General features: G+C 41.9%; 1 protein-coding gene across 1 annotated transcript in view; it reads left to right on the top strand.

The window, feature by feature from the left end:
• CPNE3 (copine 3) overlaps positions 1-25,266 on the top strand; it is a 258,436-nt gene that overhangs the window by 65,813 nt on the left and 167,357 nt on the right. The window contains exon 5 of the mRNA XM_053715177.1: positions 6,307-6,378. Coding sequence (XP_053571152.1) covers positions 6,307-6,378 — 72 coding nt within the window. The remainder of the gene's footprint in view (positions 1-6,306; positions 6,379-25,266) is intronic.

Raw genomic sequence — 25,266 nt, forward strand, 5'->3', positions numbered from 1 at the left:
TCAGTATTTCCCACAAGTAAGGAATGAAGCTGTGGACTCTCCTCATACAGATGGAAATGAAATTATCTGGTAAGCATAATTTATGTTTCTCCAACATAGGTGTGTCCGGTCCACGGCGTCATCCTTACTTGTGGGATATTCTCTTCCCCAACAGGAAATGGCAAAGAGCCCAGCAAAGCTGGTCACATGATCCCTCCTAGGCTCCGCCTACCCCAGTCATTCTCTTTGCCGTTGTACAGGCAACATCTCCACGGAGATGGCTTAGAGTTTTTTAGTGTTTAACTGTAGTTTTTCATTATTCAATCAAGAGTTTGTTATTTTCAAATAGTGCTGGTACGTACTATTTACTCAGAAACAGAAAAGAGATGAAGAATTCTGTTTGTATGAGGAAAATGATTTTAGCAACCGTAACTAAAATCCATGGCTGTTCCACACAGGACTGTTGAGAGCAATTAACTTCAGTTGGGGGAACAGTTTGCAGTCTCTTGCTGCTTGAGGTATGACACATTCTAACAAGACGATGTAATGCTGGAAGCTGTCATTTTCCCTATGGGATCCGGTAAGCCATGTTTATTACGATTGTAAATAAGGGCTTCACAAGGGCTTATTTAAACTGTAGACTTTTTTTGGGCTAAATCGATTGATATTAACACTTATTTAGCCTTGAGGAATCATTTATTCTGGGTATTTTGATTTAATAATATCGGCAGGCACTGTTTTAGACACCTTATTCTTTAGGGGCTTTCCCAAAGCATAGGCAGAGTCTCATTTTCGCGCCGGTGTTGCGCACTTGTTTTTGAGAGGCATGGCATGCAGTCGCATGTGAGAGGAGCTCTGATACTTATAAAAGACTTCTGAAGGCGTCATTTGGTATCGTATTCCCCTTTGGGTTTGGTTGGGTCTCAGCAAAGCAGATACCAGGGACTGTAAAGGGGTTTAAAGCTTAAAACGGCTCCGGTTCCGTTATTTTAAGGGTTAAAGCTTCCAAAATTGGTGTGCAATATTTTCAAGGCTTTAAGACGCTGTGGTGAAAATTTGGTGAATTTTGAACAATTCCTTCATGTTTTTTCGCAATTGCAGTAATAAAGTGTGTTCAGTTTAAAATTTAAAGTGACAGTAACGGTTTTATTTTAAAACGTTTTTTGTACTTTCTGATCAAGTTTATGCCTGTTTAACATGTCTGAACTACCAGATAGACTGTGTTCTGAATGTGGGGAAGCCAGAATTCCTATTCATTTAAATAAATGTGATTTATGTGATAATGACAATGATGCCCAAGATGATTCCTCAAGTGAGGGGAGTAAGCATGGTACTGCATCATTCCCTCCTTCGTCTACACGAGTCTTGCCCACTCAGGAGGCCCCTAGTACATCTAGCGCGCCAATACTCCTTACTATGCAACAATTAACGGCTGTAATGGATAATTCTGTCAAAAACATTTTAGCCAAAATGAACCCTTGTCAGCGTAAGCGTGGCTGCTCTGTTTTAGTTACTGAAGAGCATGACGACGCTGATATTAATATCTCTGAAGGGCCCCTAACCCAATCTGAGGGGGCCAGGGAGGTTTTGTCTGAGGGAGAAATTACTGATTTAGGGAACATTTCTCAGCAGGCTGAATCTGATGTGATTACATTTAAATTTAAATTGGAACATCTCCGCATTTTGCTTAAGGAGGTATTATCCACTCTGGATGATTGTGAAAATTTAGTCATCCCAGAGAAACTATGTAAAATGGACAAGTTCCTAGAGGTGCCGGGGCTCCCAGAAGCTTTTCCTATACCCAAGCGGGTGGCGGACATTGTTAATAAAGAATGGGAAAGGCCCGGTATTCCTTTCGTCCCTCCCCCCATATTTAAAAAATTGTTTCCTATGGTCGACCCCAGAAAGGACTTATGGCAGTCAGTCCCCAAGGTCGAGGGAGCGGTTTCTACTTTAAACAAACGCACCACTATTCCCATAGAGGATAGTTGTGCTTTCAAAGATCCTATGGATAAAAAATTAGAAGGTTTGCTTAAAAAGATGTTTGTTCAGCAGGGTTACCTTCTACAACCCATTTCATGCATTGTCCCTGTCACTACAGCCGCATATTTCTGGTTTGATGAACTGCTTAAGGTGCTCGATAGTGACTCTCCTCCTTATGAGGAGATTATGGACAGAATCAATGCTCTCAAATTGGCTAATTCTTTCACTCTAGACGCCTCTTTGCAATTGGCTAAGTTAGCGGCTAAGAACTCTGGGTTTGCTATTGTGGCGCGCAGAGCGCTTTGGTTGAAATCTTGGTCGGCTGATGCGTCTTCCAAGAACAAGCTACTAAACATTCCTTTCAAGGGGAAAACGCTGTTTGGTCCTGACTTGAAAGAGATTATCTCTGATATCACTGGGGGTAAGGGCCACGCCCTTCCTCAGGATCGGCCCTTCAAGGCAAAAAATAGACCTAATTTTCGTCCCTTTCGTAAAAACGGACCAGCCCAAGGTGCTACGTCCTCTAAGCAAGAGGGTAATACTTCTCAGGCCAAGCCAGCTTGGAGACCAATGCAAGGCTGGAACAAGGGAAAGCAGGCCAAGAAACCTGCCACTGCTACCAAGACAGCATGAAATATTGGCCCCCGATCCGGGACCGGATCTGGTGGGGGGCAGACTCTCTCTCTTCGCTCAGGCTTGGGCAAGAGATGTTCTGGATCCTTGGGCGCTAGAAATAGTCTCCCAGGGTTATCTTCTGGAATTCAAGGGACTTCCCCCAAGGGGGAGGTTCCACAAGTCGCAGTTGTCTTCAGACCACATAAAAAGACAGGCGTTCTTACATTGTGTAGAAGACCTGTTAAAAATGGGAGTGATTCATCCTGTTCCATTAAGAGAACAAGGGATGGGGTTCTACTCCAATCTGTTCATAGTTCCCAAAAAAGAGGGAACGTTCAGACCAATCCTAGATCTCAAGATCTTAAACAAATTTCTCAAGGTCCCATCGTTCAAGATGGAAACCATTCGAACTATCCTTCCTTCCATCCAGGAAGGTCAATTTATGACCACGGTGGATTTAAAGGATGCGTATCTACATATTCCTATCCACAAGGAACATCATCGGTTCCTAAGGTTTGCATTCCTGGACAAACATTACCAGTTCGTGGCGCTTCCTTTCGGATTAGCCACTGCTCCAAGGATTTTCACAAAGGTACTAGGGTCCCTTCTAGCGGTGCTAAGACCAAGGGGCATTGCAGTAGTACCTTACCTGGACGACATTCTGATTCAAGCGTCGTCCCTTCCTCAAGCAAAGGCTCACACGGACATTGTCCTGGCCTTTCTCAGATCTCACGGCTGGAAAGTGAACGTGGAAAAGAGTTCTCTATCCCCGTCAACAAGGGTTCCCTTCTTGGGAACAATTATAGACTCCTTAGAAATGAGGATCTTTCTAACAGAGGCCAGAAAAACAAAGCTTCTGGACTCTTGTCGGATACTTCATTCCGTTCCTCTTCCTTCCATAGCTCAGTGCATGGAAGTGATCGGGTTGATGGTGGCGGCGATGGACATAGTTCCTTTTGCGCGCATTCATCTAAGACCATTACAACTGTGCATGCTCAGTCAGTGGAATGGGGACTATACAGACTTGTCTCCGAAGATACAAGTAAATCAGAGGACCAGAGACTCACTCCGTTGGTGGCTGTCCCTGGACAATCTGTCTCAAGGGATGATGTTCCACAGACCAGAGTGGGTCATTGTCACGACCGACGCCAGTCTGATAGGCTGGGGCGCGGTCTGGGGATCCCTGAAAGCTCAGGGTCTTTGGTCTCGGGAAGAATCTCTTCTACCGATAAATATTCTGGAACTGAGAGCGATTTTCAATGCGCTCCAGGCCTGGCCCCAGCTTGCGAGGACCAGGTTCATACGGTTTCAATCAGACAACATGACGACTGTTGCGTACATCAACCATCAGGGGGGAACAAGGAGTTCCCTAGCGATGGAAGAAGTAACCAAAATTATTCTTTGGGCGGAGTCTCACTCCTGCCACCTGTCTGCTATCCACATCCCAGGAGTGGAAAATTGGGAAGCGGATTTTCTGAGTCGTCAGACATTGCATCCGGGGGAGTGGGAACTCCATCTGGAAATCTTTGCCCAAGTCACTCACCTGTGGGGCATTCCAGACATGGATCTGATGGCCTCTCGTCAGAACTTCAAAGTTCCTTGCTACGGGGCCAGATCCAGGGATCCCAAGGCGGCTCTAGTGGATGCACTAGTAGCACCTTGGACCTTCAAACTAGCTTATGTGTTCCCGCCATTTCCTCTCATCCCCAGGCTGATAGCCAGGATCAAGCAGGAGAGGGCGTCGGTGATCTTGATAGCTCCTGCGTGGCCACGCAGGACTTGGTATGCAGATCTGGTGAATATGTCATCGGCTCCACCTTGGAAGCTACCTTTGAGACGAGACCTTCTTGTTCAGGGTCCGTTCGAACATCCGAATCTGGTTTCACTCCAGCTGACTGCTTGGAGATTGAACGCTTGATTTTATCGAAGCGAGGATTCTCAGATTCTGTGATCGATACTCTTGTTCAGGCCAGAAAGCCTGTGACTAGAAAGATTTACCACAAAATTTGGAAAAAATATATCTGTTGGTGTGAATCTAAAGGATTCCCTTGGGACAAGGTTAAGATTCCTAGGATTCTATCCTTCCTTCAAGAAGGATTGGAAAAAGGATTATCTGCAAGTTCCCTGAAGGGACAGATTTCTGCCTTGTCGGTATTACTTCACAAAAAGCTGGCAGCTGTGCCAGATGTTCAAGCCTTTGTTCAGGCTCTGGTTAGAATCAAGCCTGTTTACAAACCTTTGACTCCTCCTTGGAGTCTCAATTTAGTTCTTTCAGTTCTTCAGGGGGTTCCGTTTGAACCCTTACATTCCGTTGATATTAAGTTATTATCTTGGAAAGTTTTGTTTTTAGTTGCGATTTCTTCTGCTAGAAGAGTCTCAGAATTATCTGCTCTGCAGTGTTCTCCTCCTTATCTGGTGTTCCATGCAGATAAGGTGGTTTTACGTACTAAACCTGGTTTTCTTCCAAAAGTTGTTTCTAACAAAAACATTAACCAGGAGATTATCGTACCTTCTCTGTGTCCAAAACCAGTTTCAAAGAAGGAACGTTTGTTGCACAATTTGGATGTTGTTCGCGCTCTAAAATTCTATTTAGATGCTACAAAGGATTTTAGACAAACATCTTCCTTGTTTGTTGTTTATTCAGGTAAAAGGAGAGGTCAAAAAGCAACTTCTACCTCTCTCTCTTTTTGGATTAAAAGCATCATCAGATTGGCTTACGAGACTGCCGGACGGCAGCCTCCCGAAAGAATCACAGCTCATTCCACTAGGGCTGTGGCTTCCACATGGGCCTTCAAGAACGAGGCTTCTGTTGATCAGATATGTAGGGCAGCGACTTGGTCTTCACTGCACACTTTTACCAAATTTTACAAGTTTGATACTTTTGCTTCTTCTGAGGCTATTTTTGGGAGAAAGGTTTTGCAAGCCGTGGTGCCTTCCATTTAGGTGACCTGATTTGCTCCCTCCCTTCATCCGTGTCCTAAAGCTTTGGTATTGGTTCCCACAAGTAAGGATGACGCCGTGGACCGGACACACCTATGTTGGAGAAAAAAGAAATTATGTTTTACAGATAAATTTATTTATCCAACGGTGTGTCCGGTCCACGGCCCGCCCTGGTTTTTTTTAATCAGGTCTGATATTTTATTTTCTTTAACTACAGTCACCACGGTACCATATGGTTTCTCCTATGCAAATATTCCTCCTTAACGTCGGTCGAATGACTGGGGTAGGCGGAGCCTAGGAGGGATCATGTGACCAGCTTTGCTGGGCTCTTTGCCATTTCCTGTTGGGGAAGAGAATATCCCACAAGTAAGGATGACGCCGTGGACCGGACACACCGTTGGAGAAAGAAATTTATCAGGTAAACATAAATTCTGTTTTTTCATACTCAAATATATAGAAAAGGGGCATAATAAATAAAAGAAACATAGTTTGAGTATTCCTGTTTAATAATGTGCACATTGCATGGTCTAGTCCCCCTGGAGTTAAAACCTGTCCTCAGAACTCCCTAACAGGCCAGAATTTGAGGATATCTGAACTAGAGCACAGGTGAAATAATCAGCCTATTAGTAAAAAAAAATATTTTACCTGCTCTCACCCAAGGTAATCCAGAAAATCTGGCCTGATAGGGAGATTTGAGGACAGGTTTGAAAACCAGTGGTCTAGCCTAATTACACATACACTTCATATGTTAAAAATGTTTTTGGTGCTTTTTACTGTGTGATGTTACAGATCTCTGCTGAAGAAATAAAGGATAACAGAGTTGCCCAATTTGAAGTTGAAGCAAGGAAATTAGATAATAAGGTATGTAGATAAAAGAGAGAATACACAAAGCTGATGATATTATGTGCCAGTAAACCTCTGATCATTGTATTATTCAAACATCTATTTTATTGAATCCTCATAGACTTAGAGGCGGAATAGCTATCATTGTGCAAAAAAAAACAGAAGAACCCAGTTATCAAGTTATATTATCTGAGCTTCTGTACAGCTCAATTAGTCAAGTTTAGAAAATTAAAGGCTTTATGTCATCAGAAAGTATTATTTTCAAATAAACCCAGTAAAATTGTTGCTAGTTTAGTGATAACTATAAAGGGTAGTAATAAATGGTAGAGAATTAATAGAGACTATGATGAACAAAACTATGTTTTATTCAAAGTATGTATCCAATAATAATCACATTGTTTCCCTTTAATGAAATGATTCATTTGTGCAATAATAAAACAAGAACTTGTTTACCCTGTAAATATCTCACTGTTTAGTCTAACAACAAGTCTTTGCGCTATTCTTCTATGAAAAGATGTTATTCTTTGGCTCATGTGTACACTACGTCTTCCCCAATCTTTTGCTACATTTATAGCAGATATTGTTTACTGTACAATACACCTTTTTCTTCTTAGATAGGAAGAGTCCACAGCTGCATTCATTACTTTTGGGAATTCAGAACCTTTCTTCACAAGAGGTTGGCAGAGAAGTGTCGGAAGATTTAAGATAGTCTCTTATGGAGGGTAGTAGTCTTCGAAATGGGACTGGAGTTTTAAGTAATCCTGTCAGCCTTTTAGTGAGAGCATGGATGAATGTTAGATACTAGAGGTGCAGGGAGAGTCTTTCTGCGAAACCATCCCGACTCATGTTAACAGCTCCTTAGCAATCAGCGTTGACGTTTCACTTTACTTCGATGTGAACAAAGTAATGTAAACAAAGGAGTCAGGGTCTCAGTGGGACTCCTTTATCTTTATAAGGAATCAAGGGTTAATCTCTTCCGAGGGGGGTTTTTGAACTGGGGGGGACTTTAATCATGTTTGTTATGTGATTCTGTCTGCTAATATGTAGTGTTACTTGGGCTCGTGGCTAGATCGGAACATAACGGCCTTGTCAGGCTGCGCAGCCCTTGTAGGCCTTGGCACGCTTTTCTATGGCCTGCACGGTGCACCTTGTGACAAGGCGTGGTCAATCTTCTGTGCTCCATTTCCGTATTCCTGACTGCGTGGCAACGGAGAGTGTCTGTTTCGCTAGCTGTCTGGGTCTCAGGAGGTGGTGAGTGCCCCTGCCATTGGGGGTGTAAGGTGCCATTTTTTATTTTTCTGTCCATAATTTCTTTCATGTAATTAGCAAGAGTCCATGAGCTAGTTATGTATGGGATATACATTCCTACCAGGAGGGGCAAAGTTTCCCAAACCTCAAAATGCCTATAAATACACCCCTCACCACACCCACAAATCAGTTTTACAAACTTTGCCTGTGGTGAAGTAAGTTTGTGCTAGATTCTACGTTGATATGCGCTTCGCAGCAGGCTGGAGCCCGGTTTTCCTCTCAGTGTGCAGTGATGTGAAGAGAGTATTGCCTATTTGAATTCAATGGTCTCCTTCTACGGGATCTATTTCATAGGTTCTCTGTTATCGGTCGCAGAGATTCATCTCTTACCTCCCTTTTCAGATTGGCGATATACTCTTATATACCATTACCTCTACTGATTCTCGTTTCAGTACTGGTTTGGCTTTCTACTACATGTACATGAGTGTCCTGGGGTAAGTAAGCCTTATTTTCTGTGTGACACTCTAAGCTATGGTTGGGCACTTTTATATAAAGTTCTAAATATATGTGTTTAAACATTTATTTGCTTTGATTCAGGATGATCAATATTCCTTATTTCAGACAGTCCGTTTCATTATTTGGGATAATGCATATGAATAAAACATTTTTCTTACCTTAAAAATTGACTTTTTTCCCTGTGGGCTGTTAGGCTCGCGGGGGCTGAAAATGCTTCATTTTATTGCGTCATTCTTGGCACGGACTTTTTTGGCGCAAAAAATTGCTTTGTCATTTCCGGCGTCATACTTGTCGCCGGAAGTTGTTTGTGTTTGCGTCATTTTTTTGCGTAATTTTTTTTGACGTTTTGCGCCAAAAATGTCGGCGTCACCGGATGTGGCGTCATTCTTGGTGCCAAAAGCATTTTGGGCGTCATTATTGTCTCAACCTTTTTTCTCACATTATTTAAGTCTCATTTTTCATTTGCTTCTGGTTGCTAGAGGCTTGTTCATTGGCATTTTTTCCCATTCCTGAAACTGCCTTTTAAGGAATTTGATAGATTTTGCTTTATATGTTGTTTTTTTCTCTTACATATTGCAAGATGTCTCAGATTGACCCTGGATCAGAAGCTACTTCTGGAAAAACTCTGCCTGATGCTGGTCCTACCAAAGTTAAGTGTATCTGCTGTAAACTTGTGGTAACTGTCCCTCCGTCTGTAGTTTGTGATGAATGTCATGATAAGCTTGCTAATGCAGATAGTATTTCCATTAGTAATATTCCATTACCTGTTGCTGTTCCATCAACATCTAATACTCAGGATGTTCCTGTTAATATAAGAGATTTTGTTTCTAAATCTATTAGGAAGGCTATATCTGTTATTCCTCCTTCCAGTAAACGTAAAAGGTCTTTTAAAACTTCACTTTTTTCAGATGAATTTTTAAATGAACATCATCATTCTGATTTGTCGGTTTCTGATGATGATTTTTCTGGTTCAGAGGATTCTGTCTCAGATATTGACACTGATAAATCTTCATATTTATTTAAAATGGAATTTATTCGTTCTTTACTTAAAGAAGTTTTAATCGCATTAGAGATGGAGGAATCTAGTCCTCTTGATACTAAATCTACTAAGCGTTTAAATTCGGTTTTTAAACCTCCTACAGTTATTCCGGAAGTTTTTCCTGTCCCTGATGCTATTTCTGAAGTAATTTCTAGGGAATGGAATAATCTGGGTAATTCATTTACTCCTTCTAAAAGGTTTAAGAAATTGTATCCTGTGCCATCTGACAGATTAGAGTTTTGGGACAAAATCCCTAAAGTTTATGGGGCCATCTCTACTCTCGCTAAACGTACTACTATTCATAAGGCAGATAGTACTTCCTTTAAGGATCCTTTAGATAGGAAAATTGATTCCTTTCTAAGGAAAGCTTATTTATGTTCAGGTAATCGTCTTAGGCCTGCTATTTCTTTGCGGCAGCTTCCACTTTTTGGTTGGAGGCTTTGGCACAACAAGTGTCAGATCATAATGCTCATAGCATTGTTAAACTTCTTCAACATGCTAATAACTTTATTTGTGATGCCATCTTTGATATCATTAGAGTTGATGTCGGGTATATGTCTTTTAAGCTATTTTAGCTAGAAGAGCTTTATGGCTTAAAACTGGTAGGGGGCAGATTACGATTTTTCAAAGACATTTGGATCAATTCGATTCACAGTCTTTGGATTCAAAACATTGTTTCACAAGGGTACAGAATAGGTTTCAAGGTAAGGCCTCCTGCAAGAAGATTTTTTCTTTCTCGCATTCCAATAAACCCAGTGAAGGCTCAAGCATTTCTGAAATGTGTTTCAGATCTAGAGTTGGCTGAAGTAATTGTGCCAGTTCCAGTTCTGGAACAGGGTCTGGGGTTTTACTCCAATCTATTCATTGTACCAAAGAAGGAGAATTCCTTCAGACCAGTTCTGGATCTAAAAATATTGAATAGTTATGTAAGGATACCAACATTCAAAATGGTAACAAGGGCATTATATGTCCACAATAGATTTACAGGATGCATATCTGCATATTCCGATTCATCCAGATCACTATCAGTTTCTGAGATTCTCTTTTCTAGACAAGCATTACCAGTTTGTGGCTCTGCCGTTCGGCCTAGCAACAGCTCCAAGGATTTTTTCAAAGGTTCTCTGTGCCCTTCTATCTGTAATCAGAGAACAGGGTATTGTGGTATTTCCTTATTTGGACGATATCTTGGTACTTGCTCAGTCTTCACATTTAGCAGAATTTCATACGAATCGACTTGTGTCATTTCTTCAAGAACATGGTTGGAGGATCAATTTACCAAAGAGTTCATTGATTCCTCAGACAAGGGTAACCTTTTTAGGTTTCCAAATAGATTCAGTGTCCATGACTTTGTCGAGACGTCTGAAATTGGTTTCAGCTTGTCGAAACCTTCAGTCTCAATCATTCCCTTCGGTAGCCTTATGCATGGAAATTCTAGGTCTTATGACTGCTGCATCGGTCGCGATCCCCTTTGCTCCTTTTCACATGCGACCTCTTCAGCTTTGTATGCTCAACCAGTGGTGCAGGGATTATACAAAGATATCACAGTTAATATCTTTAAATCCGATTGTACGACACTCTCTGACGTGGTGGACAGATCACCATTGTTTAGTTTAAGGGGCTTCTTTTGTTCTTCCAACCTGGACTGTGATCTCAAGAGATGCGAGTCTGACAGGTTGGGGAGCTGTATGGGGGTCTCTGACAGCGCAAGGGGTTTGGGAATCTCAGGAGGCGAGATTACCAATCAACATTTTGGAACTCTGTGCGATTTTCAGAGCTCTTCAGTCGTGGCCTCTTCTGAAGAGAGAATCGTTCATTTGTTTTCAGATGGACAATGTCACAACCGTGGCATATGTCAATCATCAAGGGGGGACTCAGAATCCTCTGGCTATGAAAGAAGTATCTCAGATACTTGCTTGGGCGGATTCCAGCTCCTGTCTAATTTCTGCGGTTCACATCCCAGGTATAGACAATTGGGAAGCGGATTATCTCAGTCGCCAGACGTTATATCCGGGCGAATGGTCTCTTCACCCAGAGGTATTTCTTCAGATTATTCAAATCTGGGGTCTTCCAGAAATAGATCTGATGGCCTCTCATCTAAACAAGAAACTTCCCAGGTATCTGTCCAGATCCAGGGATCCTCAGGCGGAGGCAGTGGATGCATTGTCACTTCCTTGGAAGTATCATCCTGCCTATATCTTTCCGCCCCTAGTTCTTCTTCCAAGAGTGATCTCCAAGATTCTAAAAGAGCGTTCGTTTGTTCTGCTGGTGGCTCCAGCATGGCCTCACGGGTTTTGGTATGTGGATCTTGTCCGGATGGCTACTTGCCAACCTTGGACTCTTCCATTAAGACCAGACCTTCTATCGCAAGGTCCTTTTTTCCATCAGGATCTCAAAACATTAAATTTGAAGGTATGGAGATTGAACGCATGATTCTCAGTCATAGAGGTTTCTCTGACTCCGTAATTAATACTATGTTACAGGCTCGAAAATCTGTGTCTAGGAAGATATATTATCGAGTCTTGAAGACTTACATTTCTCGGTGCTCTTCTCATCAATTTTCCTGGCATTCTTTTAGAATTCCTAGAATTTTACAATTTCTTCAGGATGGTCTGGATAAAGGTTTGTCTGCAAGTTCTTTGAAAGGACAAATTTCTGCTCTTTCTGTGCTGTTTCACAGAAAGATTGCTAATCTTCCTGATATTCATTGTTTTGTACAGGCTTTGGTTCGTATAAAACCGGTCATTAAGTCAATCTCTCCTCCTTGGAGTTTGAATTTGGTTCTGGGGGCTTTACAAGCTCCTCCGTTTGAACCTATGCATTCTTTGGATATTAAATTACTTTCTTGGAAAGTATTGTTCCTTTTGGCCATCTCTTCTGCTAGAAGAGTTTCAGAGTTATCTGCTCTTTGTTGTGAATCTCCTTTTCTGATTTTTCATCAGGATAAGGCGGTGTTGCAGACTTCATTTAAATTTTTACCTAAAGTTGTGAATTCTAACAACATTAGTAGAGAAATTGTTGTGCCTTCATTGTGTCCTAATCCTAAGAATTCAAAGGAGAGATCTTTACATTCTTTGGATGTAGTAAGAGCTTTGAAATATTATGTTGAAGCTACTAAAGATTTTAGAAAGACTTCTAGTCTATTTGTTATCTTTTCTGGGTCCAGAAAAGGTCAGAAGGCCTCCGCCATTTCTTTGGCGTCTTGGTTAAAGTCTTTGATTCATCATGCTTATGTCGAGTCGGGTAAAACTCCGCCTCAAAGGATTACAGCTCATTCTACTAGGTCAGTTTCTACTTCCTGGGCGTTTAGGAATGAAGCTTCGGTTGATCAGATTTGCAAAGCAGCAACTTGGTCTTCTTTGCATACTTTTACTAAATTCTACCATTTTGATGTATTTTCTTCTTCTGAAGCAGTTTTTGGTAGAAAAGTACTTCAGGCAACTGTTTCAGTTTGATTCTTCTGCTTATAATTTCATTTTTTTTCATTACAAGATTAAAACTTATTTTGGGGTGTGGATTATTTTTTCAGCGGAATTGGCTGTCTTTATTTTATCCCTCCCTCTCTAGTGACTCTTGCGTGGAAGTTCCACATCTTGGGTATTAATTATCCCATACGTCACTAGCTCATGGACTCTTGCTAATTACATGAAAGAAAACATAATTTATGTAAGAACTTACCTGATAAATTCATTTCTTTCATATTAGCAAGAGTCCATGAGGCCCACCCTTTTTTTGTGGTGGGTATGATTTTTTTTGTATAAAGCACAATTATTTCAATTCCTTATTTTTATGCTTTCGCAATTTTTTTCTTATCACCCCACTTCTTGGCTATTCGTTAAACTGATTTGTGGGTGTGGTGAGGGGTGTATTTATAGGCATTTTGAGGTTTGGGAAACTTTGCCCCTCCTGGTAGGAATGTATATCCCATACGTCACTAGCTCATGGACTCTTGCTAATATGAAAGAAATGAATTTATCAGGTAAGTTCTTACATAAATTATGTTTTTTATATACTATGTTATGGAGAATTCTGACTTTTTGGAGACGGATGTCTCTGATTCAGATTCTACTTCTTGGGAAGAGAATGAAAAGGCCTGGGTAATCCATGTTCTGAATGCCGCTCTAGAGTGCTCTCTTCCCCTGATACAGGTAACTTAGAGTCCGCCGAGCCATCTGCCCCTGGGAATCCCATATCCCGTGCGTCGCTTCCCCTAGAACCTTCTTTGACTATGCAACCAGGTGTCCCTAATGCCGTTACCCCTTCTCCAGAAGATGGCTTGTTTCCTCCAGAGATTACAGCACGGTTCCGCATGGCCATATCTATGGCCCTGGCGCATTTACATCTTCCAGAGGAGGTGTTGCTAAGATACTGTCCGTGTTATGCTAACCGGGGCTTGTCAGGCGTGGGATCACCTGGTGTGATATACCTTTAAATCCAACATACACAAGCACTGCCTTCCTATTTAAGGAAGTACTCTAGCCTCAATCTGAGCCTGAAAATTGAAGTTGTTCTTCACAGTTTACTTTGTTCCCTGTGAATCAACTTTGCTGTTTAGACTTTACTAAGTCTTTCGGGTCCCTGTGTTTCTTTCTACTATACCCGCTGGGTATCAGCTGTACCACTGTTTCTCTACCGGATCTTGCCTTCCGGATACCTACGCCTGCCGGACCTACGTTCTCCACACGCTGAAGTCGCGCTCACACAGAACGGACACCGGAGCTCGAGTTGCCAGCTTGTCAGCTCTCCCTAAAAGCACTACCCCTCTCACGCTTTCACATTCTACCCTGTTGCAAGCTAAGTACCGCTCTCCACGCACAAATACGTTTCTATTTAACATTGCCACAAACTTCCATTTGTTTGTTTCATTACATACTAACTTGACATTGGAAAAGTATTACTACAACGTATTTGGGATATATGAGTGTTTGTCTGGACTGTATATATTTTAATGAATGTCTGTGTGAGTGCGTGAAGACTATGCTTTACATATATTCAACAATTGCTCTCTGGATATACTTAAACTGTTCTATGAGTGATTTAACCCATTGAGTACTCTTTTCTCCTGAGTATTGTCTTGATATACACCACTCTGTTCTGCTTCTCAACTTCTTATTTGTTACTACAAATTGTAGTCCCATTTAAATTTATTCAATTACAAAACTAAAGCCTCACCTTATATAATCAAGTTGAATAAGTCATTTCTTCTTGTTTATCATAAGAAATGAGCAACAAAACCTTTATTTTGTCAAGTATATGTATTTACCTTTTAAAGTGATTGTGAATATCACAGAATTTTCAGGCCCATAAAAAATAAGGTCATAACCTGTATATAAATAAAAATGGATCCTAGTGAAATAAAGAATGAAATTACTAATATCAATCAAAAATTGGAATACTTAGCCAGGGCCTTAACTGAGTTGCAAACAGAAAATAAAGCACTCAAAACTCTAGTAAAAGAATGTGTACCAGTGAAAAGTTCAGAAACTCCTGAACCACACATTAATTACCCACAACCCTTCACTGGTAAACAAAGTGAAAATGCTTGTAACCTACTTTTCTCACTTAGGCCTAAGACTTATCATTCTGAAAGGATCAAAGTGTGCACCACTATCTCCTTCCTCCAGGGGGAGCCCCGCTCATGGGCTAACAGATTTTTTGAGGGTAACCATCCAATACTTGATTCTTTGGAAGAATTTTTTCTGGCTATGACATCACTATATGAGGATTCCCACACTCAGATCACCTCAGAAATGAAATTGAGATCCCTAAAACAAGGAAAAAGGAACATAGAGGAATACATCACAGAGTTCCAAATGTGGATTGATGATTCTAAATGGAATGAAATAAGTTTAAAGAACCAATTCAGGTTGGGACTTTCGGAAGCATTAAAAGATGAGTTGTCCCGTTTGGAGATGCCCGAATCTTTAAACGGACTCATGAAATTAAGTACAACCCTGGATCGTAGACTGCGTGAAAGGAAGGCTGAAAGGGCTTCTTATGACGGAACACCTAGACGTCCATATCTTTACACTCCAAGCCAGGAAAAGGGTACATCAAATCAAACTCCAATGGAAATAGGAGCCATAAGGGGAACACTTACAAGACGAAGATCTGAGAATCTTTGTCTATATTGTGGGCAAAAAGAACACTCTGTTACAAATTGCCCAAATCTTCAAAGGCAGAAGAAGGGTAAGATGCATTTAAGACATAATATTTTACACTTCACTCAAAACCCCCAACTGACTCTTAATCTTTCTTTACAGTGGGATCGGAAAAACGTACGGTCTAAAGCATTGATCGATTCTGGGGCATCCGGAAATTATATAGATATTTCTTTTGTTAAGTTAAATAAAATTCCTATTGTTTATAAGGCACAACCAGTCTCTGTTAAACTCATTGATGGCACACACATACAATACGGTCCCATTACACATCAAACGATACCACTATTATTGACTACTGACAAGGGACTTACCGAATATCTCCATCCACATGCATACTCTTATTTTAGGTTTTACATGGTTACAAAGACATAATCCCAGCATAGACTGGACATCTTCACAGGTAACTTTAGAATCACCATTCTGTTTAAATACCTGTTTTCCATTTCAGTTAATCTCTGCCATAGAAAAAGAACTACCAGAAATTTATCAGGATCTGGCAGAGGTGTTTGACCTAAAAGAAGCAGAAAATCTCCCACCTCATAGGGAGTTTGACTGCCCAATTGATATAATACCAGGGTCTCAAATACCTCACGGTAAAATATACCCATTATCACAAGAAGAGTTAACTTATTTACGTTCTTATCTCGACGAAATCTCCGAAATGGTTTTATTTCTCATTCAACGTCTCCAGCAGCTGCTGGAATGTTCCTAGTACGTAATAAAGATGGTACTATAAGACCTATTATTGACTATAGAGCATTAAATGAAATAACTATTAAAAACAGATACCCTCTACCACTTATACCTGAACTACTAGAACGATTAAATGAAGCAACTATGTATTCAAAACTTGACCTTAAGGGGGCTTATAACCTTATTCGTATGAAAGAAGGACACGAATGGAAAACCGCCTTTAGAACCCATTATGGGCTTTTTCAATATAATGTGATGCCGTTTGGTCTGAGCAATGCTCCTGCAACCTTCCAGCATTTTATTAATGAAATATTCCACGATCTCATGGACATCTGTGTTATCTATTTAGATGACATCTTAATATATTCCAAATCTCCCACTGAACACGAAAAGCATGTGAGATGGGAGCACAAATTATACGCAAAATTAGAAAAATGTGTGTTCCATGTTTCTAAGATAAAATTCTTAGGTTATATAATCACTCCTAACAAAGTACAAATGGATCCTGAAAAAATATCTGCCATTAAGGATTGGCCTGCTCCCACTACAGTAAAATCCCTACAAGGCTTTATAGGTTTCGCTAACTTTTACCGGAAGTTTATTAAAAATTTCTCTTCAATAGTTAGACCGCTAACTCAATTAACTAGTGTTAATCAAAGATTCAAGTGGTCTGACAAAGCCCAAGAAACCTTTGATAAACTCAAAGAGCTATTCACTACTGCTCCAATTCTTTTGCTACCCAATTTTGAACTTCAATTCCAACTTGAAGTAGATGCCTCTAATACAGGCATAGGAGCAGTACTCTCCCAGCAACAAGGTGATGATGGTGAAATTCACCCCATCGCCTTTTACTCAAGAACACTAACTAATGCTGAATGTAACTATAGTGTGGGAGACAAGGAACTTCTAGCTATAAAGAATGCTTTAGAACAATGGAGACATATCTTAGAAGGATCAAAACTCCCCTTCATTATATTTACTGATCATAAGAATCTTGAATACTTGAAAAAGAACAAAACTTTGACAGCCAGACAAGCAAGATGGTCATTATTCTTAGACCGTTTTAACTTTATAATAACCTACAAACCGGGTAGTCAAAATACTAAAGCCGATGCTTTATCTCGAATATATGAAACTTTACCTCATGATCCACCTAATTATACTATCTCACCTGAAAAATTCATAGGTGTCTTAACACCTATAGAACAAGAAGTACATAAGGCCTTAAAACAAGATTCAATACCCCACCAGTATTGCTCTAAAGATCCTCAATCTGGCCTATACTATCATAACAATCAATTATATGTACCAGAAAGTATCAGACCATCAGTTCTCTCACACACCCATGATGATACCATATCCGGTCATCCTGGAATTAAAAAAAAATTGACCTTACCAGACGTAATTTCTGGTGGCCTGGCATGAATAAACACATCTATGAATATGTAACTGGGTGCGAGAATTGTGCCCGAAATAAATTAGTTCACAAAAGACCAATTGGATTACTCACACCTCTGCCTATCCCAGATAAACCATGGAGTACCATAGCCATGGATTTCATTGTTGAATTACCTCTTGCACAACAATATAACACTATCATGGTAATAGTTGATCACTTAACCAGACTAGCTCATTTCATCCCTCTTAAGGGATTACCTACAGCCATAATAACCGCTAAAGTCTTTCTTGACCAGGTAGTTAGATTACATGGATTACCGTCTAACATAATTACCGATTTACATCCTCTTTCTGGAGATCTCTATGTAAACTGTTAAAAATTGACCCTCGTTATACCACTGCTTTCCATCCCCAGACAAATGGACTAACAGAGAGACTCAATCAGACCATAGAACAATTCTTATGTTGTTATATATCACATCTTCAAGATGACTGGTCAGTTTTTCTCTCCATGGCTGAATTCACATATAACAATTCATTAAGCGCCTCTATCAAAACATCCCCCTTTTATGCAACATATGGTTTTCACCCTAACACTATATCTCTTTCTAGTAAAACAGTAAATTCCCCCGCAGCAACAGAATTTACATCCATCTCCAAGAAAGATTAAATGTCCTGAAGACACATCTGAAGGAAGCCAAACAATATCAAAAAACATATTATGACCTAAAACATAGAAAAGGCCCTGATTACAAGATTGGGGACTTAGTACTCCTATCAACTAGGAATCTCAAACTTCATGTTCCAAGCAAAAAACTTGCCAATCAGTTCTTGGGTCCTTTCCCAATCGATCAGTTCCAATGTGGTAAAGCTTAAATTGCCTAAAGACTATAAAATACATCCATCTTTTCATATCTCATTGTTGAAACTATTCCCAGCCAAAAATCGCACTCCTGACTTTCCCCCACCTCCTATTATGGTGGATAATCAAGAAGAATTTGAGGTGGAATCCATACTTGACTCTAGGATAAACAGACATAAATTGGATTTTCTCATTAAATGGAAAGGTTATGGCCCCGAGGATAACTCTTGGCTCATTCATTCTGAAGTTCATTTGCCCCAGTTGGTCAGGGCTTTCCATAGGAAATATCCTCTCAAACCGCATCTAGAATCCCCGGGGGTGATTCCCTGAGGGGGGGACATGTGATATACCTTTAAATCCAACATACACAAGCACTTCCTTCCTATTTAAGGAAGTACTCTAGCCTCAATCTGAGCCTGAAAATTGAAGTTGTTCTTCACAGTTTACTTTGTTCCCTGTGAATCAACTTTGCTGTTTAGACTTTACTAAGTCTTTCAGGTCCCTGTGTTTCTTTCTACTATACCCGCTGGGTATCAGCTGTACCACTGTTTCTCTACCGGATCTTGCCTTCCGGATACCTACGCCTGCCGGATCTACGTTCTCCACACGCCGAAGTCGCGCTCACACAGAACGGACACCGGAGCTCGAGTTGCCAGCTTGTCAGCTCTCCCTAAAAGCACTACCGCTCTCACGCTTTCACATTCTACCCTGTTGCAAGCTAAGTACCGCTCTCCACGCACAAATACGTTTCTATTTAACATTGCTACAAACTTCCATTTGTTTGTTTCATTACATACTAACTTGACATTGGAAAAGTATTACTACAACGTATTTGGGATATATGAGTGTTTGTCTGGACTGTATATATTTTAATGAATGTCTGTGTGAGTGCGTGAAGACTATGCTTTACATATATTCAACAATTGCTCTCTGGATATACTTAAACTGTTCTATGAGTGATTTAACCCATTAAGTACTCTCTTTTCTCCTGAGTATTATCTTGATATACACCACTCTGTTCTGCTTCTCAACTTCTTATTTGTTACTACAAATTGTAGTCCCATTTAAATTTATTCAATTACAAAACTAAAGCCTCACCTTATATAATCAAGTTGAATAAGTCATTTCTTCTTGTTTATCATAAGAAAAGAGCAACAAAACCTTTATTTTGTCAAGTATATGTATTTACCTTTTAAAGTGATTGTGAATATCACACCTGGGTTAGATCAGCCACCTGGGGAAGCAGTTTCCTCTGAAGCTTTAGGGGCCCAACGCTTGGGTCTGGGTCGTCAGTTGCCCCGGTGAAGGTAAGTCTTGCTTTTTGTTATAGACTGGCGCGCCTTCGTGTCCTGCTACGGCATGTTTTGGCGGTGCTGGAATATCCAAGTACTAATAGGAAGGGATCCTCGGTCTTCTGTTCCAGTTCTCCTCGTTGTCTTCAATTTTCCTTTCTTTTTGGGGTATCTTATTCCAGTTCTGAGTCTTATTCCAGTTCTGAGCTTTGGAAGAATGGGGTCTCTTACTGGTCCCGTTGGTGTACCCATTCTTCTTGGGCGTTCACCTGCGGGTGCTGCCCTTCTTTTATTTCATCCGTTTGGCACTTCCGCAGAAGTTGCATGTTAAGGTTTTAGTACATTGTTATGTCTTTAGATCCTTTTATCGAGTCCTCTTGGGGTCTCAAATTTTCTGTGGCCTGGTTCAGTTTGGAGTGCCCTATGTAGCAGGATGGTTCTGATGGGGCGCTATTTCTGTTCCTTTCAGTCTATATCATCCACGTGGTGCCGCTGTAACTGGCTGACCTGGCTGGGTGGTGAGTTGCTCACTTGGATGAGGAGTTTATTACTCTTGGTGTCTCTTCTGATCGAACAATGCCTTGCTTTTGCTTGGAGTTTTCGTGAAGTGACCCTTTGGTCATCTGTTTCTGGAAGTCTAAGCCTTTTGGCTATTCTACTTCCGGTATCTAGTCTGCTCCCACATTTCGTGAGCTTTACAAATTAGATTGTCTCCCCTTTTTCCTGTGTCGCCCCTGCCTAGGCGTTTTGGGGTTTTCTCCCGCCACGGGTTAGGATACATGTTCCTTCTCAATCCTTGAGCTGTAGGGGTGTCAGGGAAGTGGATCCTGTGGACCTTGGAGACTTTTGTTGGCTTCTCTAACCAGTTTCTAAGGGAGAGTTGGAGTAGTGGTTAGCGCCACTGCACCTGAAGCAGAAGGTTGTGGGTTTGAACCCAGGTAGAACTCCTTGTCTCTAATCTGTCTTGTGATTCTGGTGACAGCTAGCATTCCTAAGCAGAGTTTTCTGTTTTCTCGTACGTTACTTAATCTTTGGACTTAGTCAAGGTTGTCCCTAGAGCCTTAAGGCCTTCGAGAGTGGCTGTGAGGGTCCCCAATTGCCTATCACCCTTATGGTGGGAGTTGTATCCCGCTGTGGGTGTCTTTTTTGCTCTCTGTGTATGACTGTGGTTGCATCGACTGTGGTGCAAAGTCTACTCCGGATGGGGTAACCTAGTGGTTCCTCAGGGGTTACTAAATTTTTCAGCCAGCTCCGAATTTTCGAGTGCCCGGGTCAATTTGTCCTGTCTTTGACTGGAATTTTGAGGGTCTGTATCCAGATCTCTTGGGACTGGTCGGGACGGCCCAGTTTCCCGGTTCCGGGACATCGTCTGTTCCTACGGGCATACTTTTTCTCTCTTGAAGAGAGATTTAGATGTCTTCTGAGCCGGTCTTTGTGGCCGGATGATTTCCTTCGGTATATTGACCTTTTGAGCTTGTCTACAGCTTGATCCAGCCCCGCTGTAGTGGTCTGATGATTCGCCTAGCTGTTTTGCGAGAGGAAGGTTTGGAGTTTGAAGCCAACTGCAGCTAATTGCACCTTGATTGCGTGCTAGCAAGCTGTTAAATTCTAACTTCGCCTTTCCTCCCTTTGGGGGTGAATTTGACATTCCATAGTATCCGCCTGGGCTTGGAGGTATGTTATATTACTCAGTTTAGTGGGGTTGGTCCCCCTGCCTTGCGTGCGGGATGTCAGTGTGACAGGATGGATACCGTGCCATACCTTTTGCTGTAGTTCCTGTGAGGGTCTCCTTTTAGGAGTACCTTTCATCTTCAGGAAGGGAGCTGTGTCTGGGTTATGGAGCCTGAGCTCTTTGGGGAGGGCTGTTTCCCTCCCTTTTTCCTTCCTGCTGATCGGGTTAATTTTATTTCCCTATGTCTTTCGGACATTATCAGTCCCTTTAGTGCTGGGTACGTTGCTGAAGCGAGAGCTAGGGATCTGTCTGATCTGTTGATCTTAACCGCGTATCATAGTTATGGTGAGCCTTCCTTAAGTGAAAGGCTTCGCGGGGGATCCTTCCTCGGCAGGTAGTTTTGTCTACCGGTGTTTGGGTTCTGTTCTTTCCTTTCCTTTCCTGACCATTTTCGTGAAGGTTCTGTCCTGCACTTTTGGAGTTCTTCTGAAGAAGAAGGTCCTGTGTGGTAGGGTGGCGACCTGTGGTCACTAAGTCCTTCCTTGTAGCAGGACGCCTATGGCTTGGAGGAGCATATTCAGATATCTGATGCTATTTTTTTCAGCGGCTCCCGGGGATGGTTTTTCTTTGGTTGCTCTATTCTGGGTGCAATTGAGCGCTCTGCATAGGGAAGGGATTCTTCATTCCCCCTTTTAAGTTCTCTGGACATTACTTGGTCCTTTGTTTTATGTAGATGGGGATTTACGAGTCCTCTTTTTGCTTGCTGGGTCGGCAGGGTCTTTTCATAGGTGCCCTGTTCATCCTGGTTCACTCTCTTTGAGTTACCTTTTCTTTGGTCCTAGTCCCTTTGGGTTCTGAGGGTCCTTTCAGACTCATTTATCCGAGTCTTTTCTTCCCCACTGGGGGAATGTGGATGTTTCCCCTTCTTTTCAGAGGAGGGAGTTTAATTTTGCGGGCTGCGTGCCTGCGGGACTTCATGTCCTCAGAGGCTGTTGGCTCGGTTGAGTCTAATATCCTGAGTGGTCTCTAGCTAGGGCCTTGCTGGTTTTAACTGTTGGGCAGTTATCTCGGCCTTATTCTTTTTTGCCCTTTGACTTCTAGTGAAGCAGTTTTTACCTGTCGGAAGTTTTTGGGTGTTTTAGGCTGTGCTACCCTCAGAAGGGGCCGCCTCTCGTACCCGCCCGTTTTTGCATTCAGTGTCCTATATAGCTTGGGAATTGTTTTCCCAAAAGTAATGAATGCAGCTGTGCACTCTTCCCGTTTTAAAGAGAAAAACTTAAATTATGCTTACCTGATAATTTTCTTTTCTTCTGACCTGAAGAGTCCACATCTTCCCGCCCGTGTTTTATCATAAGGGGCGGCTGTATTTTTTGTTTCTTCTGGCACCTTTTTCACCCTGATATTTCTCCTACGGTTCCTTGTTCACTCAGCAGAATGACTGGGGGATGAGGGAAGTGGGGGAGGTATTTAAGCCTTTGGCTGGGGTGTCTTTGCCTCATACTGGTGGCCAGGTTCTGAATTCCCAAAAGTAATGAATGCAGCTGTGGACTCATCAGAAGAAAAGAAAATTATCAGGTAAGCATAATTTAAGTTTTTGTGGGAATTTACAATTTTTGTATAGGGAAAATTAAAGGGAAACTTAAAGGGATATAAAATTGCAATAAAGAAAATGCTCTATTATATTATTCTAATATATTAGAACACTTATTTTTGCACCATTGCTTTGATATAACTGTGTGTTTAACCCCTGCAAAGACATTAAACACAGTTAAAGTCAGCTCCATAGCAGCAATGCTCTGCTGTGAGCAAGCTGAACACATTTGGTGAGCCAATGACAAGAGACATGTGAGTAGCCACCAATCGCCAACTAGCTCATAGTAATGTAGGTTATGTACATATTATTTTTCAACAACTGATACCAGGAGAACAAAGTGAAAATAGAAGTGAATTTAGAAATATTTCTCCTACATTGGTGTATCCGGTCCATGGCTTCATCCTTACTTGTGGGATATTCTCTTCCCCTACAGGAAGTGGCAAAGAGAGCACACAGCAGAGCTGTCTATATAGCTCCCCTCAGGCTCCGCCCCCCCCCAGTCATTCTCTTTGCCGCTCTGAACAAGTAGCATCTCAACGGGGGTGGTAAAGAGTATGTGGTGTTAGTTGTAGTTTTTTATTTCTTCTATCAAGAGTTTGTTATTTTAAAATAGGAACGGACCGGCTTCTACCTCTACAGCCACTAGGCAAGAGGGTAATGCACCCCAGCCCAAACCAGCATGGAAACCATTGCAAGGCTGGAACAAGGGTAAACAGGCCAAAAAACCTGCTGCTGCTACCAAGACAGCATGAAGGGGTAGCCCCCGATCCGGGACTGGATCTAGTAGGGGGCAGATTTTCTCTCTTTGCTCAGGCCTGGGCAAGAGATGTTCCGGACCCCTGGGCACTAGAAATTGTCTCTCAGGGGTATCTTCTAGAATTCAAGGACCTTCCTCCAAGGGGAAGGTTCCACTTGTCTCGCTTATCTTTAGACCAGATAGAGAGACAGGCATTCTTACATTGCGTAGAGTACCTTTTAAAAATGGGAGTGATAAACCCAGTTCCAACAGCAGAACAAGGACTGGGATTTTACTCAAACCTGTTTGTAGTTCCCAAAAAGGAAGGAACTTTCAGGCCAATTCTGGATTTAAAGATCCTAAACCAATTACTCAGAGTTCCATCATTCCAAATGGAAACCATTCGGATTACCAGTTCGTGGCTCTTCCCTTCGGATTGGCCACTGCTCCAAGAATTTTCACAAAGGTGCTAGGGTCCCTTCTAGAAGTGCTAAGGCTAAGGGGCATTGCAGTAGCACCTTAACTAGATGACATTTAATACAGGCGTCGTCTTTTCACAAAGCAAGGGCTCATACGGACATTGTTCTAGCCTTTCTAAGGTCTCACGGGTGGAAGGTGAACATAGAAAAAAGTTCTCTGTCCCCGTTCACAAGGGTTCCCTTCCTGGTAACAATAATAGACTCAGTAGAAATTAAAATCTTTCTGACATAGGTCAGGAAATTAAAACTTTTGAACACTTGTCGAGTTCTTCAATCCATTCCTCAACCCTCCATAGCTCAGTGCATGGAGGTAACAGGACTAATGGTTGCGGCAATGGACGTGGTTCCTTTTGCTCGAATTCATTTAAGACCATTGCAACTGTGCATGCTCAAACAATGAAATGGGGATTATGCAGATATTTCTCCCCAGATTCAGATGGACCAGCAAACCAGAGACTCACTCCTCTGGTGGTTGTCTCAGGATCACCTGTCTCAGGGAATGAGTTTCCGAAGACCGGAGTGGATCATTGCCACGACCGACGCCAGCCTCTTAGGCTGGGGCGCGGTCTGGAAGTCCCTGAAGGTTCAGGGTCTATGGTCTCGGGAAGAATTTCTTCTCCCGATAAACATTTTGGAATTGAGAGCGATATTCAATGCGCTCCAGGCATGGCCTCAACTAGCGGAGGCCAAATTCATCAGATTTCAGTCGGACAACTTGACGACTGTTGCGTACATCAATCATCAGGGGGGAACAAAGAGTTCCCTGGCGATGAGGGAGGTATCCAAGATCATCAAATGGGCAGAGGATCACTCCTGCCATCTATCAGCAATTCACATCCCAGGAGTGGACAACTGGGAAGCGGATTATCTGAGTCTTCAGACTTTCCATCCGGGGGAGTGGGAACTCCACCCGGAGGTTTTTTGCTCAGCTGACCCAGCTATGGGGCATTACAGATCTGGATCTGATGGCGTCACGTCAGAACTCCAAAGTTACACGTTACGGGTCCAGGTCCAGGGATCCCAAGGCGACATTGGTAGATACCTTAGTAGCGCCTTGGTCGTTCAATCTAGCTTATGTCTTTCCACCGTTTCCCCTTCTCCCCCGGCTAGTAGCCAGGATCAAGCAGGAGAAGGCTTCGGTAATTCTATAGCTCCTGCGTGGCCACGCAGGACTTGGTATGCAGACCTGGTGAATATGTCATCGGTTCCACCATGG

The sequence above is a fragment of the Bombina bombina genome, chromosome 5, assembly GCF_027579735.1.
Source record: "Bombina bombina isolate aBomBom1 chromosome 5, aBomBom1.pri, whole genome shotgun sequence".
Classification (NCBI taxonomy): Eukaryota; Metazoa; Chordata; class Amphibia; order Anura; family Bombinatoridae; genus Bombina; species Bombina bombina.